At 43.8% G+C, this 22,962-nt stretch overlaps 2 protein-coding genes across 2 annotated transcripts; both read left to right on the forward strand.

Annotated features, from left to right (window-relative positions):
- The first annotated feature begins 1,875 nt into the window (after positions 1-1,875).
- LOC139374667 (uncharacterized) lies at positions 1,876-9,562 on the forward strand. Its single transcript, XM_071115721.1, has 4 exons — positions 1,876-2,530; positions 7,010-7,146; positions 7,490-7,586; positions 7,835-9,562. Exons 1-4 carry the CDS (start codon positions 2,248-2,250, stop codon positions 9,055-9,057), a joined length of 1,740 nt encoding a protein of 579 aa, XP_070971822.1. The 5' UTR covers positions 1,876-2,247; the 3' UTR covers positions 9,058-9,562.
- A 102-nt stretch (positions 9,563-9,664) lies between these two features.
- On the forward strand, positions 9,665-22,943 carry LOC139374668 (uncharacterized). Its single transcript, XM_071115722.1, has 4 exons — positions 9,665-13,682; positions 20,858-20,994; positions 21,174-21,270; positions 21,476-22,943. Exons 1-4 carry the CDS (start codon positions 13,400-13,402, stop codon positions 22,666-22,668), a joined length of 1,710 nt encoding a protein of 569 aa, XP_070971823.1. The 5' UTR covers positions 9,665-13,399; the 3' UTR covers positions 22,669-22,943.
- The last annotated feature ends 19 nt before the right edge of the window (positions 22,944-22,962 follow it).

Here is a 22,962-nt window from a genome sequence, read left to right on the forward strand (position 1 = left end):
CAATCAACCACAAAAGCTTAGGGTCATTGAAAACTCTGACAAAGACTGTGAGGCCGATGTACATAAGCTTAAATGAACAAGTGATACTAGCAAGCGCAGTGTGAAGGTTTCTCTTTTTTCTGGGTTCACCAACAACAGGTTGAGTATAGAGAGGTGGATGAATTGACAAGACAGCACAAACAGATCTGGGACTTAGACTAGCTGGGGACTCAGGCTAGAAGCCTGTCTTACCCAGTCCACCTCCTGTTTGATCAGAACAAAGGCCATCTGTGGGTTGCCCTCCTCGTCATACGCTCCACAGTGCAGCTCAGTCCCCTGGTCCTCCTCCCGCAGGTGCTGCTCCCCAGCCCGAGGTAAAGCCTGCTTTGTCAGAACTGAAAATACCAGACCAGAAGAGAGTTGTACTTAGGATAAAAGGCACAAAAAACACTCTGAGTTAAAGTTTAGAAACCAACTGATGTGACAGAACATTTCAACATCCTGTGTTGCAACCATACAAATAGAATCCCGTCAAATTGCCAGTGTTTGAGGTTCCAAGTACGTTCTATTTCATCTATTTCTATAGTTGCAACATACCTATCATTTTGGGTGACATATAAATCCCTAGGTTATGAAGGATCTCTTATCAGTCATTTATGAATGCATAATAGTATAGACTACAACTCTCAAAACGATATGTTCTGCCTAATATTGTAGTCTATACAAATTAAACGTAGCTACATGAAGTAGTTTTGGAAAAATTAGCTGTGATTCTACATGCTCAGCTAGCTAGTTATCAGGATGTGTGATCATGGGTGGTGAGTAATTAGAACGTAGATAGATAGTTAGCTACAGTGGATAACGTTTTCACCTCACCGCATTGAACGCCGATGTCACATTTTCCGATAAGTGTTGCACTTTGACTCGGTCTGGGCTCTGTGGTTTTGGCGTTCACTTTCACCGGTCCATCTCTTCGTTATTTCATGGGATCGACGCCTCGATTTGAGGTCCTTGTTCTCTTTTTTTATTCTGGATATTTCGGCTCGCAGTTCCTCAATAGTTGTTTCGAAAAGTTTAATTGTCTCGGTGACTGCAGTATTCAATACACTCTCCATAACAGAGGCGAACTGAATTTGAAACCCTTCGTTCGACATGTGGGTGGCAGACATCTTCAACCAACACTCATATACATACATGTACAATCGATTATTATTTCGAATATAACTTACAAGATTGATCAGAACATGGCTTCTTCTTCTATGGACACGGCACACAGTGCTTTGTGTGACGCACTGAGTGGTGTGTAGATTTCCTGTAAATATTTTACACCATTTTATAAAAATAGCCGGATTATATTTTCAACCTTTTTTACAGTCAACGTGAGAACATGCAAAGGTTTTGTTCAAATAAAGACATCTCTCCAGAGAGGAGCGTAGTGTAGATTGTCCCACTGCCAGATCCGTAGGTTTGTTTCCGGAAGTGCTATTCTTTTTTGGGAATGACTTTAGCAAAGATTTGTTATAACTAGACCAAGATAGACACAGCCTGTTGTTTCCAATGGGAACAAATTAGTCATAGTGGGCAGAACAAGGAAAGAGGTGGTTAGAGCCTATCACGAACTAGCAAGATCCTATTGGCGCGTTCTAGCATTTATCTGCATATTTCCGTTACTTCCCCCTCCTCGCCTTGACGTTCCTTGTAAACAACGTGATTTAAAAAAAACTTTCGCACATGGTACTCTGTTCATAACATGAAATAGTTTGGGGAACAGAAAATTGTTTTGAGATCAAATCTCAAATTTCAGCGACGAGCAAAATGTCGTTCCATATTCTCCCACTAACGGCCAGTAGATTTCCTGTCACTACCATATTTGGTAGTGAACGGAAAGGCTAAGCGGATGCTTTACATTTTATACATCCGGTGAAATGTCTGTCTCATTGTTCTATCTGTGATTTTAGTGTTGGCTCTGTAACTATCAAACGCTAGTTACCTAACTGCCATAAGCTTGCGGTCTTTCAATGCCTATGGTATTTCTTTGTTCGAATATCCTCATACAGTAAATGCTACATCTTATATCTAGAAAGTATTAAATTGTTATTAGGACCGTCATTGAAAGAGACAACATCCAACAGTAGCTAGCCTGCTAACGGTAGCTAGCTAGCTTCCTAGCCTTTTGCTGAGTTGGATCGTAACACTGACCCACTTGAACAAAAGTACCTAAATGTTACGAACTCTTAACTGTAGCTAGCTACACATAGACAGTTTGCTATGATGTCTGAAGCCATCATAACCTTCCAGTCTCAGCTCTCCGGAGTCATGGAGACTGTATTCAAGGCTGCTATGTACGAGATCACCAGGCTGGTGGACGATAGCTTCCTGAAGGAGATGTCCCGCAGCCGGGAGCAGGTCGAGTCACTGAAGAAGCGGCTGCAGTGGTCAGAGAACAGACGCAGGGATAGGGACAAAGAGCGAGACCGGAGGGGGAAGTGTGCGGACTGTGGGAGAGCTGACGAGGAAGCCGAGGAGAGAAGCTTTGGAACCTCACAGACAGGTGAAAAGAGAGACATCAAAACACATATCTACAATGTACAAAACATTAGGAACACCTGCTCTTTCCATGACCGACTAAAAAAACCGGAAAGCTATTTCCCCTAATTAATGTCACTTATTAAATCCACTTTAAGTGTCGATGAAAGGGGTGAGACAGGTTAAATATTAATTTTTAATCCTTGAGACATGGATTGTGTATGTGTGCCATTCAGAGGGTGAATGGGCAAGACAAAATATTGAAGTGCCTTTGATGGGTATGGTAGTAGGTGCCAGGCGCACTGGTTTGAGTGTGTCCAGAACTGCAATGCTGCTTGGTTTTTCATGCTCAACAGTTTTCCATGTGTATCAAGAATGGTCCACCACCCAAAGGATATCCAGCTAACTTCACACAACTGTGGGATGCATTGGAGTCAATGTGGGCCAGCATCCCTTTGGAACGCTTTCAACACCTTCTAGAGTCCATGCCCCAGACAAATTAATGCTGTTCTGAGGGAAAAATGGGGTTGCAAATCAATTATATATATATATATATATATGTATGTATGTGTATATATGTATGTGTATATATATATGTGTATATATATATATATATATATATATGTATGTGTATATATATATGTGTATATATATATATATATATGTATGTGTATATATATATATGTGTATATGTATGTATGTATGTATGTATATATATATATATACATACATACATACATACATACAGTACCAGTCAAATGGTTGGACACTCCTAATCATTTAAGGGTTTTTCTTTATTTCTTTTACTGTTTTCAACATTTTTGAATGATAGTGAAGACACCAAAACTATGAAATAACACATATGGAATCATGTAGTAACCAAAAAAGTGTTAAACAAATCACAAAATATTTTATATTTGAGATTCTTCAAAGTAGCAACCCTTTGCCTTGATGACAGCTTTGCACACTCTTGGCATTCTTTCAACCAGCTTCACCTGGAATGCTTTTCCAACAGTCTTGACGGAGTTCCCACGTGTGGTGAGCACTTGTTGGCTAATTTACCTTCACTCTACGGTTCAACTCATCCCAAACCATTTCTATTGGGTTGAGGTCGGGTGATTGTGTAGGCCAGGTTATCTGATGCAGCACTCCATCACTCTCCTTCTTGGTCAAATAGCCCTTTCTAAATTAATCACAGACAGTGTCACCAGCAAAGCACCATCATACCACCTCCTCCATGCTTCACGGTGGGAAGCACACATGCGGAGATCATACATTCACCTACTCCGCGTCTCACAAAGACACTGCGGTTGGAACCAAAACTCTCAAATTTGGACTCATCAGACCAAAGAGCAGATTTCCACCAGTCTAATGTCCATTGCTTGTGTTTCTTTGCCCAAGCAAGTCTCTTCTTATTTTTGGTGTCCTTTAGTACTCTTTTTTATGCAGCAATTTGACCATGAATTCGCAGACGAGTAGGTAAACCACCACTACCCTCAGTATTATTGGCCAACATGCAATCATTTGAATTCAAACTGGATGATCTACGGCTAAGACTATCCTACCAACGGGACATTAAAAACTGTGATATTTTATGTTTCACTGAGACATGGCTGAACGACGACACAGATCATTTAGAGCTGACTGGCTTCTCCGTGCATCGGCAGGACAAAGCAGCTACGTCTGGGAAGACGGGGGGCGGGGGTCTGTGTCTATTTGTCAACTGCTGGTGCGCGATGTCTAATATTAAAGAAGTGTCGAGGTATTTCTCGACATAGTTAGAATACCTCATGATAAGCTGTATACCACATTATCTACCAAGAAAGTTCTCATCTATATTATTTGTTGCCGTCTATTTACCACCACAAACCGATGCTGGCACTAAGACCGCACTCAATGAGCTGTGTAAGGCCATAAGCAAACAAGACAATGCTCACCCAGAAGCAGCGCTCCTAGTGGCCAGGGACTTTAATGCAGGCAAACTTAAATCCGTTTTACCTCATTTCTACCAGCATGTCACATGTGCAAGTAGAGGGAAATAAACTCTAGACCACCTTTACTCCACATACAGAGACGCATACAAAGCTCTCCCTCCATTTGGCAAATCTGACCATAATTCTATCCTCCTGATTCCTGCTTACAAGCAAAAACTAAAGCAGGAAGAACCAGGGACTCGCTCAATACGAAGTGGTCAGATGACAAGGATGCTACGCTACAGGACTGTTTAGCTAGCAAAGACTGGAATATGTCCCGGGATTCATCCAATGGCATTGAGGAGTATACCACCTCAATCACCGGCTTCATCAATAAGTGCATCGACGATGTCGTCCTCACTGTGACCGTACATACATTCCCCAACCAGAAGCCATGGATTACAGGCAACATCCGCACCAAGCTTAATGCTAGAGCTGCCGCTTTCAAGGAACGGGACACTAATCCTGATGCTTATAAGAAATCTCGCTATGCCCTCAGACAAACCATCGAACAGGCAAAGCGTCAATACAGGACTATGATTGAATCCTACTACACCGGCTCTGACGCTCGTCGGATGTGGCAGGGCTTGAAAAATATTACGGACTACAAGGGGAAACCCAGCCACAAGCTAAATGCCTATCTGCTTGCTTCGAGGAAAGCAACACTGAAGCATTAATGAGAGCACCAGCTGTTCCGGACGACTGTGTGATCACGCTCTCCGTAGCGGATGTTAGCAAGACCTTTAAAAAGGTCAACATTCACACTCTCTGGGCCAGACGGATTACCAGGATGTGGACCAACTGGCAAGTATCTTCACTGACACTTTCAACCTCTCCCTGACCGAGTCTGTAATACCTACATGTTTCAAACAGACCACCATAGTCCCTGTGCCCAAGAAAGGGAAGGTAACTTGCCTAAATTATTAGCGCCCCGTAGCACTCACGTCTGTAGCCATGAAGTGCTTTGAAAGGCTGGTCATGGCTCACATCAACACCATCATGCCGGAAACCCTAGACCCACTCCAATTTGCATACCACCCCAGCAGATCCACAGATGATGCAATCACAATCCACACTGCCCTTTCCCACCTGGACAAAAGGAACATCCTATGTGAGAATGCTGTTCATTGACTACAGCTCAGTGTTCAACGCCATAGTGCCCACAAAGCACATCTAAACACCTCTAAACACCTCCTTCTGCAACTGGATCCTGGACTTCCTGACAGGGAGTAGTGGTGGTTTACCTACTCGTCGTGGGGAATTCATGGTCAAATTGCCACAAAGGAACCACTACTAAAGGACACCGATAATATGAAGAATTGCTTGGGCCAAGAAACACAAGTAATGGACATTAGACCGATGGAAGTCTGTCCTTTGGTCTGATGAGTCCAAATTAGATTTTTAGTTCCAACCGCCATGTCTTCGTGAGACGCAGAGTAGGTGAACAGATGATCTCTGCATATGTATTTCCATGTATGGAGGGTGATGTGATGTGATGTGATGTGTGGGGGTGCTTTGTGGTAACGCAATCTGTGATTTATTTAGAATTCAAGGCACACTTAACCAGTGTGGCTACCATAGCATTCTGCAGCAATATGCCATCAGCGATATGACATCTGGTTTGCACTTAGTGGGACTATTATTTGTTTTTCAACAGGACAATGACCCAACATATCTCCAGGCTGTGTAAGGGCTATTTCACCAAGAAGGAGAGTGATGGAGTGCAGCATCAGATGACCTGGACTCCACAATCACCCGACCTCAACCCAATTGAGATGGTTTTGGATGAGTTGGACCACAGAGTGAAGGAAAGCAGCCAACAAGTACTCAGCATATGTGGGAACTCCTACAGGACTGTTGGAAAAGCATTCCAGGTGAAGCTGGTTGAGAGAATGCCAAGACTGTTCAAAGCTGTCATCAAGGAGAAGGGTGGCTAATTTGAAGAATCTCAAATATAAAATATATTTTGTTTTCTTTAACACTTTTTTTTTGTTTCATGATTTCATGTGTTTCTTCATAGTTTTGATGTCTTCACTATTATTCTACAATGTAGAAAATTGTACAAATAAAGAAAAACCCTTGAATGAGTAGGTGTGTCCAAACTTTTGACTGGTACTGTACATACATACAATCAGTGGAGGCTGCTGAGGGATGGAAGGCTCATAATAATGGCTGGAACGGAGTAAATGGAATGACATCAAACTCATGGAAACCATGTTTGAAGTATTTGATACCATTCCATTGATTCTGCTCCAGCCATTACTATGAGCCCGTCCTTCCCAATTAGGGTGCCCCCAACCTCCTGTGATAAATATAGAATCACTCTGAAGTGGGGCTGCTGTAATGTGTACATTCCATACTTTAGTGATCAGACAGTATTGGTTTAAGAAAGGAGTCAGTCATGGGTGGTGGTGGTGGCATCTTAATAAGATGTTTCCTTTCCTTCATCTGATGTGAGGTGACTCCATTATCCACAATGTTACTTACCTTTTACTCCAAATGAAACGTTCTCTTTGTTTACCTGTGGCCAGGTGTGGAGAGGGGGTGTGGCCTGAAGCAGGAGAAGGTACCAGGGGAGGAGTGGAGCAGCTGTGGGGGCGTGGCCAGGGAAACAGCCTTAAATGATCTGGAGGAGGCTGAGGCCACCAGCCCTAGGAGAATCTCTGAGGTAGGCAGGGGACTGACTAAACACCTGTGGGGGGTGTGGTGTTACAGAATGTTCAGATGGAATTATGTTGTACATAACAGATTGTCTGTCACAAAGAATAGGGCAGCCATTTTCAAACCTCTCCTCATATTTGAACTGTTCCAGAACTTAAACACTTCATTCAACTTGTCAACAAATCATCAAGTCCTTCACTACTTGAATCAAGTATGCTAGTTCAGGGCTACAAAGTTGTGAGATGTCTGGGGGTCCCAGAGGAGAATTGTGAATATAGAACCATCATGTCAGCTCTATTCAATCACTGTCAGTTTATCCATCATTTAGTCAGAATCATTTGCTCTTCCAGTCCACAGAGGTCGGAGGTCAGAAGCTGGACAGTCTGCTGAAAGAGGAGCCTCTCCACAACACTGAGCTACAGGAGAGATGGGGCGTCTGCCTGGATGGTGAGTTGAGGAGTTTACCACAAATATAACACAGACAATAACCTACTTTTTATGATGATGAGAAGGATAACAAGAGTAACTTTTATAGTATGCTGTTTCATTTCAAATGTATTCATTATTATACATGGAAAGTCAACTTGAAACTGTAAGTAGACATTTAACATTACAGTTACTCTACTACGGTTTCTAGTAATTCTAATGTCTTAAATATTAATGCTTCTAATGCCTCATGTCCCCTGTGTTTTCAGGGGCCGATGGTTCAGACGTCTCGGGGCCCAGTAAGAGTTTTATTCAGCAGGATCTACAGCGGTGCCAGGATGACTGGGCTTCTGGTCTAGACCAGCATCCTGAACCACCGGGCCCCGAGGGAGACCCAGGAGACGCCAGCCAACCTCTCTACCGCCCCCGCTACAGCATGGAGGAACTGGGGGTCGGCTTTGAGAAGTCTGGTTACGGCAGTAGTGGTAGTGGCGACCATCTTCTAGACATGGAAGGGCTGGATAGGCTTCCTGGTTCCCAGTCTAATCTGGGGGGGCTGAGCTACAGAGCTGCAGGTCACTACCAGGTGGACCTGGGGGGGTCTGAGGGGGGAGACCATCACCATCGCTCCCACATGCCTCGCTCCCATCGGAGCCGGAGGGAGCAGGTGGGGTCGCCAATGCCATCCCCCCACCCGGAGGTGGGAGACCTGAACTGCCTGTTGATCAATGAGGAGGGTTACCTGCAGGACTCCAGTGTCTTGTACCCTGAACACGGTGTCCCAAAGTCAGGTAGTAGAGCCGGCCACAGGGGGCTAACCTCCATCCACTCTGGAAGCTCAGCCCACAACAACAACACAGAGAGCCTGTATGGTGCCGCTGACGACTTTGGACACTCTTTAAACCTCAGAGATTGTTCACAAGAGCAGGTAACAGGAGGAGGGGGGAGGTGTCATGCCTGCAATCAATGCAGCATGACCTTCCCAGACTCTGGTTCTCTCAAGGTCCACAAGCAGAAACACAAAACGGGGAGAGGGTCGAGTACAGGGTCAGGGTCTGTGCCTCTGTACTCCTGCACCCAGTGCGGTAAGACCTTCACCCAGGCCTGCAACCTCAAGGTCCACCAGCGAGTCCATCAGGCCAAGGGACTCCACCGCTGCAGCCACTGCGGCAAGGGCTTCACCTCCTTCTCCGACCTGAAGAGGCACAAGTGCAGCCAGACCACAGACAAGCCCTACTGCTGCTCCATCTGCGGGAACAAGTTCAGTCGGCTCTGGAACCTGAAGGTGCATCAGCGCATTCACACGCAGGAGAAACCCCACTGCTGCAATATGTGTGACAAGAGCTTCACGCGGGCAGACATTTTGAAAGTGCACCTGCGCACCCACACTGGGGAGAGACCGTACTGCTGTTCTGTGTGTGGACTCAGCTTCAAACGACTGGCACATCTGAAGTCACACCAGCGCAAACACAGGCCAAATCTCCTGGACTGATTTTGTTATTGATACATTTTTTTTTATATAGCAGACACTTACAATTGCTACATTAATCTTCGGACAGCTAGTTTTATTATTTTATTTGACATTGAGAACATTTCTTGTGATCAGTTCTTTATTAATAAGGACATTGAAAATATGACCATGTTTGCTGTGATCTAGTGTACAATAAATTAGGCGGCTCTGCTATTCTTACAACTTTGCCCAGTCAAAAAGACGGAACTACTTTTCTATGAGTTCTGATCCTTCTAACCTTGATTTTCATTTTTATAACATATACAGGACTTCACTTTTTAACATGTATAGTTTTTACTAGGTGTTGTCCAATTAATTCTGTAACCCTCTTCAAATCAAGTTTGATTGGAAAATGCTGTTCAGATGAGGACATGCATTATCAAATCTTTGTACTCCCTGACTAAGGCCATGCAGCCGAAACGCGTCTGACTTTAATCTTTGTTTTCATTTAACATGGCGTACAAATGAAGGCATTTTAATGAATTATTTTCAGAGTGCCTTGGTCCTGCTTTCTTTTTGATGAGAATATGAACGGTTGTAAATCTGTGTGTTGGTTAAGAATTCACGCCATACATGGACTGTCTATGAATTGTCTGTCAAAATGATCATGCCAACCTAACAAACATTTGAATACGGGGCATTCATGTGCTCGTGGGAAGTCGTAAGTCTGCCATGATTGTGTTCAAGTGCATTTAAAGTCTGACCAATTCTTCAACCAATAAGATTTTAGATATCTGGATTGCTAGCTAACATTGCTAAAAAATAAAGTTAGCTTGTGACGTGTTGATAGGACGGTTCAGCATGAACAACAAAATAATCAATCAACAATAAGATAGTATAGTCCTGTCAGAGTCAAATCAAATCAAATTTATTTATATAGCCCTTTGTACATCAGCTGATATCTCAAAGTGCTGTACAGAAACAGTCAACAGTCTCAGTTCGAAACCTTAGTCCTACCAGAACCTTTGGTTGAGAGTGTGAGTCCTTAAATGGAAGTCCAAGACCAAATAAATGTTTGTAACCCAAAGGAAGCCCCCCCCAAAAAGGTAATCCAACGAGATCTAAATTTAAAAGCAATAATCCAACAGAAAAGACACAATGGGCCACATTCCCCTGCGCAATGTCTAGATATTTTCACTAGCGCCAGGACAACACCTGTATCGAGATCTTTTTTTAGATGACAAAAATGAAAACATGGAGCAGACTTAACCTTTTTAGTCCTTTAAAAACCTGCTGTATGTAAAATACTGTGTGCTATAGCTTGGAATATAAATACATGGGACTCTGGATGACAACATAGGGATGTTTGTTTAGGACTGTTTTGCTAAAGAACTCCACTTTAGTGTTTTGTTTCCTTATCACGACACTGGTGTCATCCAGGCCTCTAATTTTCATCAAAACAGTGGACTGTGATAGAGAAAGAGGCCTACAAATTCCTCTTAGCACACAGCAAACAATGCTACCTCTCTCTGCAGTCAATTCAAGATGGCACCTGTGGGGTGGACACGCCTCCCCACCACACCCATATCTGCAACCTTAAAGGCCGACTGCATAATAACTGCCAATTATATTCCCAACACAGTACGTTAACATGGACAAGACTAAGTACATACAGCGACACATTATTTAGATTTATTTTAGGGGCGATGTTTCATTTCACTTTGACATTATGCTTTCTTGGTAAAGCATGTTATAAGCTAGCTTGCTTAACATTGACAATATGGTCAAACTATCTACAGTACACTGAACAAAAATATGAATGGAACATGTACAGTGTTGGTCTCGTGTTTCATGAGCTGAAATAAAAGATCCCAGAAATGTTCCATATGCACTAAAAGCTTACTTTAACATTTGTTTACATCCTTGTTAGTGAGCGCTTCTCCTTTTGCCAAGATAATCCATCCACCTGACAGGTGTGGCACATGAAGAATCTGATTCAACAGCATGATCATTATGCAGGTGCACCACGTGCTGGGGACAATAAAAGGCCACTCTAAAATGTGCTGTTTTGTCTCACAACACAATGCCACAGATGTTTCAAGTTTTGAGGGAGCGTGCAATTGGCATGCTGACTGCAGGAATGTCCACCAGAGCTGTTGCCTGAGAATTGAATGTTCATTCTTCTACCATAAGCCACATCTAACATTGTTTTAGAGAATTTAGCTGTATATCCAACCGACCTCACAACCGAAGACCATGTGTATGGCGTTGTGTGGGCTAGCAGTTTGCTGATGTCAACGTTGTGAACAGAGTGCCCAATAGAGGCGGTGTGGTTATTGTATGGGGAGGCATAAGCTATGGACAACGAACACGGTTATTGCATTTTATCAATGGCAATTTGAATGCAAAAAAATACCGTGACGAGATCCTGAGGCCCATTGTGAGGCACCTTTTTTTTAAAGGTATATGACCAACAGATGCATAGCTGTATTCCAAATCATGTGAAATCCATAGATTAAGGCCAAATTAATGTATTTTAATTGACTGATTTCCTCATGTGAAATGTAACTCTGCAACATATTTGAAATTGTTTATAATTTTGTTCAGTATACATTATACAAATTGATACATTTTGTAGATGTCAAACATTTGTTTGTTCTCATCTTTTGGTTGAAAATATGAAGGGTCAGTGGTGAAACATGCAACTGGAGTAACAACATCCCCCCCCCCCCTCTTAATTATGACTTAGAGGGTCATTCAAGTGAAACTTCCCAGTCTTTCAAGTAAGTAGCTTAAACCTGCAGAACATAAAAACCATGACCATGACATAAAAACCATAAACTTGATTTCAGGCATCTAACTTACCTAATGAATAACAAATGACAAGTAACCAGAATTTCTGTTGTTTTTTTAAAACAATTAATCAACTGCTAATTCAAAATCAACTTTTTATTTTCTACACTTTTACTACATCTTTCTGTCATGGCATGATTCTTCCAAACAACAAAAGCGACTGTAAATGTTAATCAGCAAAGGCTTTAATACGTGTAATCAATCAATACATAAAAACATAAAAGTACAAGTCCTTCCCAATCCCTGTGAAACTAAATCAAATCAAATGTATTTATATAGCCCTTCGTACATCAGCTGATATCTCAAAGTGCTGTACAGAAACCCAGCCTAAAACCCCAAACAGCAAGCAATATGCACATTATTGGGATCCCTGTTTAATACGAACTAACACAGCTGGGTTTTGAATTCACAGCTAAGAGAGAGGGAGCACTATAGTGGGCACTAATATTTGATATGTTAACACACAGTATATTATATATACATCACATGAGACTAAGCAGTTAGCCTATTAAAATGTTTATCTGACTCCATAAAGATAATGAATATGTACACACGACTATGGTTGAGTTACAGTAATAGACAATGAAGAAAATACTGAGAATGGAATTATAAATATACGTGCATTTAATTCATGGATTCAGTTTAAAGCTTAAATTACAAGTAAATTCTGACATAAAAAAAACGGTTATTTTGAACGCAGTATTTGCTGCATACTGCAGTTATACTGCACTGTGACTGCAATCTTTTTTCGTAAGGGCACTGCTGCAACATGACCATAAACGTTGCATCTGAAACAGCGGAGTGGATTCTGCACAAAATTTCTAACAGGATAACTGATATAACCTAACAGTCCAATTGGATAGAAACCTAGTTTTGGACACCCTATTCCTAGTCCACTCCACTTTGGACCAGGGCCCGCATAGGGCTGAGTGGAGGGCGGGATAAATCGCTTCGGTGTAGATTTCCTGTAAATCATTTACACAATAAATAGCCTACAACGGCACTGATCAGTATTCGAATCGTATAATAATAGCCGAATTAAATTTCGAATCTTATTTACAGTAAACGTACAGATGTTTTGTTCAAAGAAAGGTCGTATTTTCTCTCATCGTTCCAATGTAGATTGTCCTACTACTCGATCCGTAGGTTTGTTTCCGGAAATTCTATTGTTTTTGTGTATGCTTTTTGCGTTGGCTCTAACTAGCTAACAAGCTAACTGCCATCTCTCATTATCTCTGTTATTTATATTTATTACAATAGCCTCATGTACATTAACTGCTGCATCTTATCTCTCGAAATGATAAAAACGTATTACTAGGACAGTCACTGAGTCAGACAACAACTTCCAATAGTAGCTAGATTTGCTAGCCTGTTAACACAGACAGAAGGGTTTAGTTTCCAGTATATTTGCTGCAAACATTAGCTTCCTATCATTTTTTTTTGACTCGATTGCAGGACTGATTCGCCTGTACAAAAGTAACTAAACGTTACGAATTCGTAACTGTATCTAGTTACACATAGACAGTTTGCTATGATGTCCGAAGCCACCTTAACCTTCCAGTCTCAGCTCTCCGGAGTCATGGAGACGGTATTCAAGGCTGCTATGTACGAGATCACAAGGCTGGTGGACGATAGCTTCATGAAGGAAGTGTCCCGGAGCCGGGAGCAGGTCGAGTCGCTGAAGAAGCGGCTGCAGTGGTCGGAGAACAGACGCAGGGATAGGGACAGAGAGGGAGGCCGTATCGGGAAGTGTGCGGACTGTGGAAGAGCTAACGACGAAGCCAAGGAGAGAAGCTCTGGAGCCTCACAGACAGGTATAGAGAGAGACATCTAAAGACAGTATCTCTCTCTCTCTCTCTCTCTCTCTCTCTCTGTCTCTGTCTGTGTAACTCCAAGTCAATCACACTTCTGTGAAATCAAACTGTCCACTTAGGAAGCAACACTGATTGACAATAAATTTCACATGCTGTTGTGCAAATGGAATAGAAAACAGGTGGAAATTATAGACATTTAGCAAGACACCCCCAATAAAGGAGTGGTTCTGCAGGTGGGGACCACAGACCACTTCTCAGTTCCTATGCTTCCTCGCTGATGTTTTGGTCACTTTTGAATGCTGGCAGGGCTTTCACTCTAGTGGTAGCATGAGACGGAGTCTACAACCCACACAAGTGGCTCAGGTAGTGCAGCTCATCCAGGATGGCACATCAATGGGAGGTGTGGCAAGAAGGTTTGCTGTGTCTGTCAGCGTAGTGTCCAGAGCATGGAGGCGCTACCAAGAGACAGGCCAGTACATCAGGAGACTTGGAGGAGGCCGTAGGAGGGCAACAACCCAGCAGCAGGACCGCTACCTCCTCCTTTGTGCAAGGAGGAGCAGGAGGAGCACTGCCAGAGCCCTGCAAAATGACCTCCAGCAGGCCACAAATGTGCATGTGTCTGCTCAAACGGTCAGAAACAGAGTCCATGAGGGTGGTATGAGGGCCCGACGTCCACAGGTGGGGGTTGGGCTTACAGCCCAACACCGTGCAGGACGTTTGGCATTTGCCAGAGAACACCAAGATTGGCAAATTCGCCACTGGCGCCCTGTGCTCTTCACAGATGAAAGCAGGTTCACACTGAGCACGTGACAGATGTGACAGTCTGGAGACGCCGTGGAGAACGTTCTGCTGCCTGCAACATCCTCCAGCATGACCGGTTTGGCGGTGAGTCAGTCATGGTATGGGGTGGCATTTCTTTGGGGGGGGGGCCGCACAGCCCTCCATGTGCTCGCCAGAGGTAGCCTGACTGCCATTAGGTACCGAGATGAGATCCTCAGACCCCTTGTGAGACCATATGCTGGTGTGGTTGGCCCTGGGTTCCTCCTAATGCAAGACAATGACAAGACCTCATGTGGCTGGAGTGTCAGCAATTCCTGCAAGAGCAAGGCTCCAATTGAGCACATCATGTCTCGCTCCATCCACCAATGCCACGTTGCACCACAGACTGTCCAGGAGTTGGCGGATGCTTTAGTCCAGGTCTGGGAGATCCCTCAGGAGACCATCCGCCACCTCATCAGGAGCATGCCTAGGCGTTGTAGGGAGGTCATACAGGCACGTGGAGGCCACACACACTACTGAGCCTCATTTTGACTTGTTTTAAGGACATTACATCAAAGTTGGATCAGCCTGTAGTGTGGTTTTCCACTTTCATTTTGAGTGTGACTCCAAATCCAGACCTCCATGGGTTGATAAATTTGATTTCCATTGATAATTTGTGTGTGATTTTGTTGTCAGCACATTTAACTATGTAAAGAAAAAAGTATTTAATAAGAATATTTCATTCATTCAGATCTAGGATGTGATATTTTAGCGTTCCCTTTATTTTTTTGAGCAGTGTATATATATTTATATATATATATATATATATGACACACACACAGTACCAGTCAAAATTTTGGACCCACCTACTCATTCAAGGGTTTTTTGTTATTTTTACTATTGTCTATAACACATATGGAATCATGTAGTAAGCAAAAAAGTGTTAAATAAATCTAAATATTTTAGATTCTTCAAAGTAGCCAGCCTTTGCCTTGATGGCAGCTTTGCACACTCTTGGCATTATCTCAACCAGCTTCACCTGGAATGCTTTTCCACCAGTCTTGAAGGAGTTCCCACATGCTGAGCACTTGTTGGCTGCTTTTCCTTTACTCTGTGGTCCAACTCATCCAAAACCATTTCAATTCGGTTTAGGTCGGGTGATCAGCCTGACTAACCGGTGTCTGTATGTAGCCTCGCTACTGTATATAGCCTCGCTACTGTATATAGCCTGTCTTTTTACTGTTGTTTTATTTCTTTACTTACCTGTTGTTCACCCAACACCATTTTTGCACTATTGGTTAGAGCCTGTAAGTAAGCATTTCACTGTAAGATCTACTACATCTGTTGTATTCGGCGCACGTGACAAATCAACTTTGATTTGATTGTGGAGGCCAGGTCATCTGATGCAGCACTCAATCACTCTCATTCTAGGTCAAATAGCCCTTATGTAACCGGTGTGAAATGGCTAGCTAGTTAGCGGGGTGTATGTTAATAGTGTTTCAATCAGTGACATCACTCGCTCGGAGACCTTGAAGTAGTTGTTCCCCCTGCTCTGCAAGGGCCGCAGCTTTTGTGGAGCGATGGGTAACGGTGCTTTGTGGGTGACTTATTGATGTGTGCCTGGTTCGAGAGGGTGTCTGGTTCGAGCCCAGGTAGGGGTGAGGAGAGGGACGGAAGCAAAATTGTTACACTTACACAGCCTGGAGGTGTGTTGGGTGTTTGTCCTGTTGGAAAAACAAATGAGTCCCACTAAGCACAAACCAGATGGGATGGCGTATCGCTGCAGAGTACTGTGGTAGCCATGCTGGTTAAGTGTGCCTTGAATTCTAAATAAATCACAAACAGTGTACCAGTAAAGCACCATCACACCACCTCCTCCATGCTTCATGGTGGGAACCACAAATGCAGAGATCCTCCGTTCACCTACTCTGCGTCTCACAAAGACACGGCAGTTGGAACCAAAACTCTCAAACTTGGACTCATCAGACCAAAGGACATATTTCCACCGGTCTAATGTCCATTGCTCGTGTTTCTTGGCCCAAGCAAGTCTTCTTATTGGTGTCCTTTAGTAGTCGTTTCTTTGCAGCAATTTGACCATGAAGGCCTAATTCACGCAGTCTCCTCTGAACAGTTGATGTTGAGATGTGTCTGTTACTTGAACTCTGTGAAGTATTTATTTAAGCAGCAATTTCTGAGGCTGGTAACACTAATGATCTCATCCTCTGCAGAAGAGGTAACTCTGGGTCTTCCTTTCCTGTGGCGGTCCTCATGAGAGCCAGTTTCATCATAGCACTTGATGGTTTTTGCAACTGCACTTGAAGAAACTTTCAAAGTTCTTGAAATTCTCCGGATTGACTGATCTTCATGTCTTAAAGTAAATAGGGATATCTTCTGTATACCTTGTCACAACGTAACTGATTGCCTCAAACGCATTAAGAAGGAAAGAAATTCCACAAATTAATTTTTAACAAGGCACACATGTTAATTGAAATGCACTCCAGTTGACTACCTCAGAGGCTGAGAGAATGCCAAGAGTGTGCAAATCTGTCAAAGGGTGGCCACTTTTTTGGTTACTACATGATTCCATATGTGTTATTTCATAGTTTTGATGTATTCACTATTATTCTACAATGTAGAAAATAGTACAAATAAAGAAACTCTTGAATGAGTATGTGTCCAAACTTTTGACTGGTACTCTTACCTAATCTATCCATCTATCCATCCATCCATCCATCCATACATACATACATACATACATACAGTCGTGGCCAAAAGTTTTGAGAATGACACAAATATTAATTTTCACAAAGTCTGCTGCCTCAGTTTGTATGATGGCAATTTGCATATACTCCAGAATGTTATGAAGAGTGATCAGATGAATTGTAAAGTCCCTATTTGCCATGAAAATGAACTGAATCCCCCAAAAACATTTCCACTGCATTTCTGCCCTGCCACAAAAGGACCAGCTGACATCATGTCAGTGATTCTCTCGTTAACACAGGTGTGAGTGTTGACGAGGACAAGGCTGGGGATCACTCAGTCATGCTGATTGAGTTCGAATAACAGCCTGGAAGCTTCAAAGGGAGGGTAGTGCTTGGAATCATTGTTCATCCTCTGTCAACCATGGTTACCTGCAAGGAAACACGTGCCGTCATCATTGCTTTGCACAAAAAGGGCTTCACAGGCAAAGATATTGCTGCCAATAAGATTGCACCTGAATCAACCATTTATCGGATCATCAAGAACTTCAAGGAGAGCGGTTCAATTGTTGTGAAGAAGGCTTCAGGGCTCAGAAGAAAGTCCAGCAAGCGCCAGGACCCTCTCCTAAAGTTGATTCAGCTGCGGGATCGGGGCACCACCAGTACAGAGCTTGCTCAGGAATGGCAGCAGGCAGGTGTAAGTGCATCGGCACGCACAGTGAGGCGAAGACTTTTGGAGGATGGCCTGGTGTCAAGAAGGGCAGCAAAGAAGCCACTTCTCTCCAGCAAAAACATCAGGGACAGACTGATATTCTGCAAAAGGTACAGGAATTGGACTGCTGAGGACTGGGGTAAAGTCATTTTCTCTGATGAATCCCCTTTCCGATTGTTTGGGGCATCCGGAATAAAGCTTGTCCGGAGAAGACAAGGTGAGCGCTACCATCAGACCTGTGTCATGCCAGTAAAGCATCCTGAGACCATTCATGTGTGGGGTTGCTTCTCAGCCAAGGGAGTGGGCTCACTCACAATTGTGTCTAAGAACACAGCCATGAATAAAGAATGGTACCAACACGTCCTCCGAGAGCAACTTCTCCCAACCATCCAGGAACAGTTTGGTGACGAACAATGCCTTTCCCAGCATGATGGAGCACCTTGCCATAAGGCCACTAAGTGGCAGTGTTTTTACAACTAATGCCGGTTTGCCTGAGGCTGATGCCGTGCAGGTGTTTTTACACATGCATATACAAACACTCTCATTCAAATAAACACATACAAGATCACACACATTCATGTAATAGTGCCAGACATGCACACAAACATATAAAGTAGTTATTGCTGTTATGATTTTAGGTGTCCTTGATGTCATTTTTAAATGTATTATTTTGTTTTATTTGTTTGCTGTTTTCTTCTGTCTTTTCCTTTTTTTCTCTGTAGTTCATTCTCTTGGTTGTTGGTGTTTTGGGGGGTTCTTGGGGGTGGGGAATGGAATGAATTGTATTTTATTATTTTTTTCTTCTGGGGGGGGGGGGGGGGGCTGTGGAAGGAGGAAAAAAATGTGATAACTAAACATAAATATTTTGGTTCCATGGCCAGGAAACTCCCCAGACCTTAATCCCATTGAGAACTTGTGGTCAATCCTCAAGAGGCGGGTGGACAAACAAAAACCCACAAATTCTGACAAACGCCAAGCATTGATTATGCAAGAATGGGCTGCCCAGAAGTTAATTGACAGCATGTCAGGGTGGTTTGCAGAGGTCTTGAAAAAGAAGGGTCAACACTGAAAATATTGACTCTTTGCATCAACTTCATGTAATTGTCAATAAAAGCCTTTGACACTTATGAAATGCTTGTAGTTATACTTCAGTATTCCATAGTAACATCTGACAAAAATATCTAAAGACACTGAAGCAGCAAACTTTTTGGAAATTAATATTTGTGTCATTCTCAAAACCTTTGGCCACGACTGTACAGTGCATTCGGAAAGTATTCAGACCCCTTGACTTTTTCCACATTTTGCTATGTTACAGCCTTATTCAAACATTTATTAAATAAATGTTTTTCTCAACAATCTACACACAATATCCCATAATGACAAAAACACATTTCTTGAAATGTTTGCAAATGTATTAAACATAGACAGGAATACCTTATTTACATAAGTATTCTGACCTTTGCTCTGAGGTTCGAAATTGAGCTCAGGTGCATCCTGTTTCCATTGATCATCCTTAAGATTTTTCTACAACTTGATTGGAGTCCACCTGTGGTAAATTCAATTGATTGGACATGATTTGGAAAGACACACACCTGTCTATATAAGGTTTCACAGTTGACAGTGCATGTCATAGCAAAAACTAGCCCTGAGGTTGAAAGAATTGTTCATAGAGCTCAGAGACAGGATTGTGTCGAGGCACAGATCTGGGGGAAGGGTACCAAAACATTTCTGCAGCATTGAAGGTCCCCAAGAACACAATGGCCTCCATCTTAAATGGAAGAAGTTTGGAAGCACCAAGACTCTTCCTAGAGCTGGCCGCCTGGCCAAACTGAGCAATCGTGGATGAAGTGTCTTGGTCTGGGAAGTGACCAAGAACCTGATGGTCACTCTGACAGTTCCTCTGTGGAGATGGTTGTCCTTCTGGAAGGTTCTCCCGTCTCTTCAGCACTCCACCAATCAGGCCTTTATCGTAGAGTGGCCAGACGGAAGCCACTCCTCAGTAAAAGGCACATGACAGCCCACTTGGCGTTTGCCAAAAAGTACCTAAAAAACAAGATTCTTTGGTCTGATGAAACGAAGAGTGAACTCTTTGGCCCGAATGCCAAGTGTCACGTTTGGAGGAAACTTGGCACCATCCCTACGGTGAAGCATGGTAGTGGCAGGATCATGCTGTGGAGATGTTTTTCAGCAGCTGTGTCTGGGAGACGAGCCAGGTTCGAGGGGAAAGATGAATGGAGCAAAGTACAGAGAGATCCTTGATGAAAACCTGCTCCAGAGCGCTCAGGACCTCAGACTGGGGGCGAAGGTTCACCTTCCAACAGGACAACAACCCTAAGCACACATCCAAGACAATGCAGTTGCTTCGGGACAAGTCTCTGAGTGGCCCAGCCAGAGCTCGGACTTGAACCCGATCGAACATCTCTGGAGAGACCTGAAAATAGCTGTGCTGCGACTCTCCCCTTCACACCTGACAGAGCTTGAGAGGATCTGCAGAGAAGAATGGGGGAAACTCCCCAAATCCAGGTGTACCAAGCTTGTAGCATCATACCCAAGAATACTCAAGGCTGTATTCGCTGCTTCAACAAAGTACAGAGTAAAGGGTCTGAATACTTATGTAAATGTGATATCAGTTTATTTTTAATACATTTTCAAACTTTTCTGAAAACCTTGTTTTGTTTTGTCATTGTGAGGTATTGTGTGTAGATTGATGAGGGGTAAAAAACAATTCGATCCATTTTGAAATAAGGCTGTGGTATAACAAATTGTGTGAAAAGTCAAGGGGTCTGAATACTTTCCGAATGCACCGTATATATGGAGGAATCACTCTGAAGTTTGGCTGCTGTAATGTGTACCTTCCATACTTTGGTGATCACTGACCAGACAGTTGAGTTGGTGGTAAGATGCTTTATTTCCTCCTCTGCACTGATGCGAGGAGACTCCATTATTCACAATTCAGCTTTCCTTTTAGTTGAGATAAATGTTACTCTTTGTTTACCTGTGGCCAGGTGTGGAGAGGGGGCGTGGCCTGAAGCAGGAGAAGGTACTAGGGGAGGAGTGGAGCAGCTGTGGGGGCGTGGCCGAGGAAACAGCCTCGCATGACCTGGAGGAGGCCGATGCCATCAGCCCTAGGAAAATCTCTGAGGTAGGTAGGGGACTGAATAAACATCAGTGTTATAGAACCTTCAGATAAAAATGTACTGTGCAGAACAGATTAGAACTTGTCTTTCAGGGGGAATAGGGGACCATCATGCCAGGTTTATTCATTCACTGCCAGTTTATCCATCGTTTAGTTAGAATCAACTTCTTAATTTCCTTTTGCAGCCCGCAGACGTCGGAGGTCCAAAGCTGGACAGCCTGCTGAAAGAGGAAGCTCTCCACAACACTGAACTACAGGAGAGATGGGGCGTCTGCCTGGACGGTGAGTTGTTTACAACAAACACAACAGGCCATCTTTATAATGAGAATGAAAAGGAGTAGCTTCTAATATGTTGTTATTGGTATTATAATAAATCAACTTGAAACTAAGTTCAAATTTAGCATTAGTTATTCTACCACAGTTTCTAATATTGACAATGCCTCTAATGCTAATGCTTCTAATACCTCATGTCTCCTGTGTTCTTCAGGGGCCGACGGTTCAGACGTCTCGGGGCCCAGTAAGAGTTTCAGTGAGCAGGAGCTGCAGCAGTGCCAGGATGACTGGGGGTCTGGTCTAGACCAGGATCCTGAACCATCGGGTCCCGAGGGAGACTCAGTGGACCCCACCGACCCTCTCTACCGCCCCCGCTACAGCATGGAGGAACTGGGGGTCAGCTTTGAAAAGTCTGGTTACGGCAGTAGTGGTAGTGGCGACCATCTTCTAGACATGGAAGGGCTGGATAGGCTTCCTGGTTCTCCGTCTCGTCTGGGGGGGCTGAGCTACGGAGCTGCAGGTCACTACCAGGTGAACCTGGGAGGGTCTGAGGGGGGAGACCATCACCATCGCTCCCACACGCCTGGCCCCCATCGGAGCCAGAGGGAGCAGGTGGGGTCGCCAATGCCATCCCCCCACCCGGAGGTGGGAGACCTGAACTGCCTGTTGATCAACGAGGAGGGGTACCCTGAACACGGTGTTCCGGACTTGGGTAGTAGATCCGGCCACAGGGGGCTAACCTCCATCCACTCTGGGAGCTCAGCCCACAACAACAACAACACAGAGAGCCTGTATGGTGCTGCTGACGACTTTGGACACTCTTTAAACCTCAGAGATCGTTCACAAGAGCAGGTAACAGGAGGAGAGGGGAGGCATCATGCCTGCAATCAATGTTCAATGATCTTCCCAGATTCTGGTTCCCTCAAGGCCCACAAGCAGAAACACAAAACTGGGAGATGGTCGAATTCAGGGCCAGGGACTCCATACTCCCGCACTCAGTGCGGTAAGACCTTCACCCAGGCCTGCAACATCAAGGTCCAAGCCGAGGGCCGCCACCTCTGCAGCCAGTGTGGCAAGGGCTTCACCTCCTTCTCTGACCTGAAGAGGCACACATGCAGCCAGACGGCAGACAAGCCCTACTGCTGCTCTCTCTGCGGGAACAAGTTCAGTCGGCTCTGGAACCTCAAGCTGCACCGACGCATTCACACACAGGAGAAACCCCACCGCTGCACCATGTGTGACAAGAGCTTCACACGGGCGGACATTTTGAAAGTCCACAAGCGCACCCACACCGGGGAGAGACCGTACTGCTGCGCTGTATGTGGACTCCGCTTCAAACAACTGAACCATCTGAAGTCACACCAGCACAAACACAGGCCGGATCTCCTGAGCAGAGTGGTGGTCTAGAAAACTGTTTAATTTGACATTGAGAACAATTTTTGGGGTGATCAATTGCTTTTTAATAAGGACATTGAAAATATGAACTGTTGGAAATCCGTGTTAAATAAGAATGTATGCCTTAAATTATAGACTATGAATTGTCTGTCATAATGACCATGTCAACCTAACAAACATTTGAATATAGGGCATTCATGTGCTTATGGGATGGTGTAAGTCTGCCATGATTGTGTTCAAGTGCTTTTGATGTCAGACCAATAAAAAGCTTTGCTTACCATTGACAATATGGTCAAACTTATCGTA

The sequence above is a fragment of the Oncorhynchus clarkii genome, chromosome 19 (assembly GCF_045791955.1).
Source record: "Oncorhynchus clarkii lewisi isolate Uvic-CL-2024 chromosome 19, UVic_Ocla_1.0, whole genome shotgun sequence".
Taxonomy (NCBI): domain Eukaryota; kingdom Metazoa; phylum Chordata; class Actinopteri; order Salmoniformes; family Salmonidae; genus Oncorhynchus; species Oncorhynchus clarkii.

Excerpts from the sequence above, each read along its gene's own strand:
- LOC139374667 (XM_071115721.1), top strand. The coding sequence starts at position 2,248 with ATGATGTCTGAAGCCATCATAACCTTCCAGTCTCAGCTCTCCGGAGTC. Across the intron at positions 7,147-7,489 it reads GCCCTAGGAGAATCTCTGAG|TCCACAGAGGTCGGAGGTCA; the intron begins GTAGGCAGGGGA and ends TTGCTCTTCCAG. Across the intron at positions 7,587-7,834 it reads ATGGGGCGTCTGCCTGGATG|GGGCCGATGGTTCAGACGTC; the intron begins GTGAGTTGAGGA and ends CTGTGTTTTCAG.
- LOC139374668 (XM_071115722.1), top strand. The coding sequence starts at position 13,400 with ATGATGTCCGAAGCCACCTTAACCTTCCAGTCTCAGCTCTCCGGAGTC. Across the intron at positions 20,995-21,173 it reads GCCCTAGGAAAATCTCTGAG|CCCGCAGACGTCGGAGGTCC; the intron begins GTAGGTAGGGGA and ends TTCCTTTTGCAG. Across the intron at positions 21,271-21,475 it reads ATGGGGCGTCTGCCTGGACG|GGGCCGACGGTTCAGACGTC; the intron begins GTGAGTTGTTTA and ends TGTGTTCTTCAG.